The 6714-nt window shown below is 37.1% G+C and overlaps 1 protein-coding gene across 1 annotated transcript; it reads right to left on the minus strand.

Annotated features, from left to right (window-relative positions):
* Positions 1–201: 201 nt before the first annotated feature.
* On the minus strand, positions 202–4692 carry LOC132745589 (acanthoscurrin-2-like). The gene is made up of 4 exons (XM_060734537.1): positions 4626–4692; positions 1649–1722; positions 829–1340; positions 202–303 (listed from the first exon to the last, which is right to left on the minus strand). The coding sequence occupies exons 2-3, from the start codon at positions 1711–1713 to the stop codon at positions 836–838; spliced, it is 570 nt and encodes a 189-aa protein (XP_060590520.1). The 5' UTR covers positions 1714–1722; positions 4626–4692; the 3' UTR covers positions 202–303; positions 829–835.
* Positions 4693–6714: the final 2022 nt, after the last annotated feature.

Below are 6714 nucleotides of genomic sequence, written 5' to 3' on the forward strand. Positions count from 1 at the left end.
AAGATAACCGGTACTTGGTCCCCAAGTAAAATATAGCGTGTGCACTAAACGAGAAAACAATCCAGACAAAACTAAATGAAATGCAATTTTGAAGGGGATAAGCGGTTATGAAATAATATATGATACACGATAATACATTTTTCCAGCATTATATGATTTTAATTCAGCGTAGCGTAGCGCATACAAAACAGTAACTCTGAAAAGTTTTCTAGGAACATTTAATTATTTTCTAAATTAGTAACAAAACATGTTCAATGAAGAAACAACAATATAAGCTGTTATCCCTCTTAGCACAAATCGTTTCTGAAAAATACAATGAAATACAGACTACAATTCCTCTTTGTTGGAAACAAAGAAACACAAATAATTATGTTATAATAATGTATATGAGAGATAGTACGGTATTGTGGTACTGTATTACTCTAGTAAATGATGGACGCATGTGTACACAAAATATACATGCATGCTGTGAGACAAATACACAAATACAAGTATGAATTATCATTTTTGTCAAAAACCACATGCGGTCAAATTACTCTTATTATTTCTTCAAGAGTTTAATGTTTTATGTATTATGTATCCAGGAATGTATCTAAGTAATAAAGGACATTACATGTAGCTTTCTAGAAAATCAGTGCATATACTGCAATTAAAAATTTACGACTGTTTTCAAAAACTTTTAAAGTCTACTTTAAATTTGTCAATTACGTCAAAGTCGTACATATACACTATGTATTTGGTTTAAAAGTGATAGTTTTATGTTTTAAAGTACCGTACTGTGATGACCAATAATAGAATTTAAGACCGGAAATCACAAAGAAAACCTACATTTAAACTAGTATTTTCCGTATCTCTTTCCGCCTGTTCGTCTGAAGCTTCCTCCGCCAAATCCTCCAAAACCGCTACCGAAACCGCCACCGAAGCCGCTACCTAATCCAACACTATAGCCGCCGTAACGACCGCCATATCCACCGTATCCGCCGCCGCCATAACCGCCATATCCACCGAGACTGCCATAGCCTCCTAGAGATCCATAACCACCATATCCTCCAATACTTCCATATCCTCCAATACTGCCATATCCTCCAATACTGCCATATCCTCCAATATTGCCATATCCGCTACCTAGCCCAATGTAACTGCCACCTAGTGAACCATAACCGCCTCCATATCCTCCATATCCACCGCCGTATCCACCATAACCAATACCTCCTCCTCCATAACCCAATCCACCATAACCTCCCCCGTATCCTCCATAGCCACCGAAACCTCCATAACCACTGCCATAACCTATTCCACCCCCACCATAACCTGATCCAAAGCCACCGCTTCCGTAATAACTACCTGTTACGTTAAGATATACGTTAATTTTATATTTTCTTTATGACAATTTGAATACTAATATTTATTATCCCACCGCTGGGCTTTACATTTTTCGTCTAAATGACTATTGACATCGGCAGCTCCAATAACAATACAATTCATAAAATATCGCAGAATGGACGGTTTTTTTATTTTAATTTACAAGACAGCATAATTAAATCTGTAAGTTTTTTTTGACAAATGTTAATAGTTTTTACGAGTTCTCGGAATGTTCTAATATTTATCCCGGGAGGGACGCTGCTACAAGTAAAAAATATTTATACACCTACCATAACCGGTCATAGCCGAGGATACCGCTATACATAGTGCTAGGCAAATAAGTTTATACATCGTTAACGGCTGAAATTAGAAATAGGTTTCAAATAATCATTTATATCGAATTTCCTTCTCATATTGAATCAGAAAGAAAAAGAATTTTAGATATAGATTAATTAACAGAATGAAACGGCAAACTAATATTTTCTATTTTATTTTCAGTCATCGTCATCATTGATAAATGTCTTACAGAGAATGTGCTTTAATTTGTTTTATGACTTAAAACATATTTTAATATTTTCTTGCCTAAAAGTTGTCACTTACACACTTCTAGTAAAGCTACAGTCTCACTTACATCCCGGCAGAGCCCCGGTAGACGTCCGGGGTGATCCGGGAACGACCGGGAACAACCGGGGTACATCCGTAACTCTGCCGGCAACGTCCTGGATGATCCGGGATGATCAGGGAACATCCGGCATTCGACCCCGGATGGAATAAAATATTTAATATCACCGGGTTGGTCCGGGATGATCCGGGAAGGTATAGCTTTGCCGGCTTCATTCTTAGCTCTGCCGGGAACGACCGGGGTTATACCGGGAAAGCACCATAGCTCTGCCGGCACAAACCGGGGATGATCGGGTGTATGATTTAACCGGTAGAGCTACGGTAGAGCCTTGGGATATGCTGGCAGAGCCCCGGTAACTACAGGCAGAGCCCCGGAGGATAAGGCCGCTTTTCCATTTATACGTGATCAGTGGTCCGCGTCCGTCATCCGCATCTGCTACCGATCCGCTAATCAAAGAATACGTTGAATCTATTCCTTTTGTCCGTTTACCATCCGCTTCCGCGACGGCATCCGCGACGTTTCGCAGGATGAGCGATTTTTTACGGACGTGGACAATCACTGACATGTCTCATCCCTACAAAATGCCTCGAACGAAATTAAATACTTTATCAATTTCGAAAGAAAATACCAAAGAGCTCACCAAAATAGTGTGGGAGAACCTATAAGTTTATGATGCAGCAAGGACAGATTAAAATAAACAACATCTGGGCTTCGGTTGCTAAAGAGATGTTATTTGAAAACCTAACTGATATTCAATGTTTGTTACCTAATTCTTTGATGTTACAACTGTTTTTTTGGTATTAGAATGAAATTATATCATATTCTACAAATAATTACCTCTGTTCGCTATACTTCAAATAAAAGTATATAGAAAATAACGTATCTATGGAATAATACCCACGGACATGCCCGGACACGGATCACTGACGCGGGTCACGGATCATGTACTAATGGAATAGCGGCCTAAAGGTAGAGCTACGGTTGATCCCGGTAGAGCCCCGGCAAAGCCCGGATCATTTCAAAAGAATAACGACAATTTGCGATGATTGCACTTGTTTGTATTAAAAGCCTTCCCATTTTCCTTCTATCCAGTATGGCATAAGGATTTTTCAGAAAATCATCATGAATTACTATTCTGAAACAATAGATATCATATTAAATAAAAATTATGTATCAATGTTATCATTTTCGGGTATTTCAATCCACCGGGGTTCTACCGGGGCTCTGCCTGGATCGTCCCGGGTTCTGCCGGGGCTCTGCCTTGATCGACCGGGGCTCTGCCTGGGTCAACCGGGGCTCTTCCGGCGTCATCCGGGAACGACCGGGGAAGCACCGGCATGCTCTGCCTGGATGTTCCGGAGCGCATCCTAGGTGGTTAGTAGGGAACTACCGTAGTGCTGCCGGGGTAAGTGTGACCGCAACAATAATTTCATCCCGGATCGTCCCGGATCATCCCGGTAACTTACCGGAATGGTCCTGGGCTCTGCCGGGAGTAAGTGAGACCGAGGCTTAAAGAATAGAGCTATATACATTGAATCTCTCTATCGCTACTTTGGAGCTAGTGCATTGATGTAATATCAATAGAGACAAAGTGTTTTCAAACTATATATTAATTTAAAGCCCTAAAGACCTCGTGCATGTCGTTCAAGACAATTATAACCGATACAGACCGCGGGCAGTTACAGACCTCGTGTACGTGAATCTGAGTTCACATATATTATAACAGTAACAAACAGTGTTTACTTTATGACAGATACAGACCGCGGGTACGTAATTCATGACAGTTACATATCTTATGCACGTGAATCATGACAGTTACATACCGCGCTTACTTCATGACAGTTACAGACCTTATGCACGTGCATCATGAAAGTTAAAGACCGCGGGCACTTACTTCATGCTAGTTACATACCGAATACAAAAACATCATGACAGTAAAATACCTAGTGCACGTACATCATGATAGGTATAGTCTGCGTACACGTGTTTTTGACAGTAACAGACACGTGTTTATGCATGAACAGACTGAAGGTACAAACCACGTGCATGTACACTATGATAGAGACAAACGACGTGCACGTTCCTCAGTACAGTTATATATCTTAGGCTTGCTTATTTTGACAGGTACAAACCTCATCTTTGTACAATATTACAGTTATATACATCGTGCACGTGCTAGAAACGTCATGTTTTACATCATTATAAGTATAGACATCGTGTTCGTACAGAATGGCAGTTAAAGTGCTCATGTCCCGATATTACAAATGTACTTTAGTTTTAGACTGTATGCATCTTGACAGTTACAGTCCATATACACGCAAAGAACTGTAAGCACAACCACATGCACGAGCGTGTTCATCATGCCAGACATTACTTGGGAACAGGCAAATCAAAACGATTGTTTTTATTGTTGTTGTTGTTTTTTTCATTGGGAGAATGTCTGCGATTTTTAAAATACAGTAAGAAAACTTTGTACTTTTGGTTAAAAATGAGATATTGATCTTATCTTTATTGATAGGTGTAAAAATTGACAAAATTTCTCTGTTTATTTAAATGCAACTTGAGATTATATTGAATAAAATATCGAAAAACAAATAGTTTTCATTTAATTAATATAATGTTAATATTATAACATTCTTACCTTTCTGGCGTCCCTTTTATCAATGATAAAACTGCATGTTGTGGGGCGTTGTTTATATACCCATAAACTAGATTCTACTAGATTTGGACGTTATACCTTACGTTAACGCCTGTTTAATTACATTATATTGAATTTTGTTCTGTTATTGATTGATAGATGGGAGACATATATTATTTTTCTGACCATAATTGTAATAATACCTTCACAAAATGTGACATTTACAGATGTACAATCATCGTGTAGCTTATTAAAAGTATATTTGGCTGTGATGCCGGGAGAAATATATCACTTAATTGGTGTTGATGACATGTTACGGTATGTAGAAAGTTCATCTTTACTTTCTTCGCGTCAACAAACAAACTTGTAGTTAATCAAAGTTCTAACATTTTTCTGATTAACAAATTGTGATTTCATTTGAATCTATTGTTATTTTCTTTACCACGAAATGAAATGACATATATTATAGGCAAGCATACAATGGTTTTTAGAAAAGTATAGGAAAGTTTTTATAAAAATACAATTTAAGTATAACACACAGTTAAGCAGCACTTACAGTGATGAATTCATGTTCATGAAATTATGTTCAAATATGTTCATTTTTTAAAATTATTTTTCTTCATCGGCGTTGTTGTCACACATAGAGTATTTCTATTTATAAGACCCTCTCGCACACTAGCTTCATATCCCGTCAGTGTAAAGAATTTTCCACATTTATATATTCACGATCATTCTTTATATCTCGTAACAGGTAGATACAAACATATCAAATTTCAACAAAGACTGGGATTCGAACTCGCGCTCACCTGCTTACTAACTCAGAGACAACGTTCTATACTACTGAACAAAAGCCCTGCACTTAGAGTGTTTTTCGATTTGTTTACCCCACTCATACATGTGACAAGTGCCCTGGCGCAATTGTCAGAGGTGTACTCAACCGTTAAACATCCCCTCTTCAGAAAGTCATTATTGATTATTGCAGAATGATTTGATTTTCAAGTCAGAAACTATTTTTGTTGTAAATCAGAATTTTAAAACTTATTGTTGGAAGCAGGTATCCCGGACGAATTTAGTTTGTAGCGTCAAGATGCAACTGCATCAAACAAATTCGAGCTCTCGGCACTTAAATAAGTAATTCTTCACATCACTTAGCTAAAGAAACGATTCTCTGACGCAGTTTCCAGTTGCTTATTATAGTTTGAAGGTAGGTGGGCAAGTTAATATTTTAAAAAATGGACCAGAATGTTATAAAATTGAACTCATTTAATGCGAGCCTCTGGCGAGCATGATATTATTTTATTAAACGAGTTCATTAAATTCGGTTATAAACCTACCCGAATATAATATTCTATTTATTACATACCCGAAATAAAGACTGTTAAAGCGTAAAAAAAATCATTTTTCATCGACGCGTCTTTTATGTAACGTTAACATTTAGTGCATCTTTACATAATGTTTGCATAACACAAATGATGTCACGAGAATATATTTCGGCCATGCACAATTTTTACGGAGTCGCAAAAGCGGCTCGGGTATGTGATTCGCTTTCGTTATTTCTAGAATACAGAAGGAAAATTCTGTTAAAATGGCACGAAGGACCTGTTGGTGACATTGAACTACTCGACCTTACCGTTTATATTTCACGCATTAAGAACTTCATCTTTAGAAAATCATAAACTCCCCATCATGAATTCACGAATTCGTATATTTACGATACAAATCATTAAGTTCAGTTTGTGAAGTTGAAATGGAAAATTCATGAAATGGAAACCATACAGTTCAAAATATCAACTCTGACTTTGAATTCATAGAGTTAAAATTGTGAATTGGTTTAGCTAAAATCGAGGTTTAACGGATTTGAAACGTGATATTATAAAGTTGAAGTAGTAAATTCAAGTTATAATCGTGAATTGATGAAGAATGCCCCTACCGGTCTTCCTTAGAAAAATTGCTGACTTTATATTAATTCAAACTCAACATTTATTAACCGATAACAAAACAATAAAAACATTATCTATGCTGTTTTTTTCTTCGATTTGTTTTTAAAAATAATTCTACTGATAATACATACATGAACGAGTTTGAATATTAT

Source organism: Ruditapes philippinarum, unplaced genomic scaffold (genome assembly GCF_026571515.1).
Source record: "Ruditapes philippinarum isolate M1 unplaced genomic scaffold, ASM2657151v2 ctg2403_1_1_1_1, whole genome shotgun sequence".
NCBI lineage: Eukaryota > Metazoa > Mollusca > Bivalvia > Venerida > Veneridae > Ruditapes > Ruditapes philippinarum.

Bases quoted from the DNA above. Each gene is read 5' to 3' on its own strand.
- LOC132745589 (XM_060734537.1), bottom strand. From the start codon at position 1,713: ATGTATAAACTTATTTGCCTAGCACTATGTATAGCGGTATCCTCGGCT. The intron at 1,341-1,648 runs GTGTATAAATAT...CGTAACAGGTAG, and splicing joins GCTATGACCGGTTATGGTAG to TTATTACGGAAGCGGTGGCT.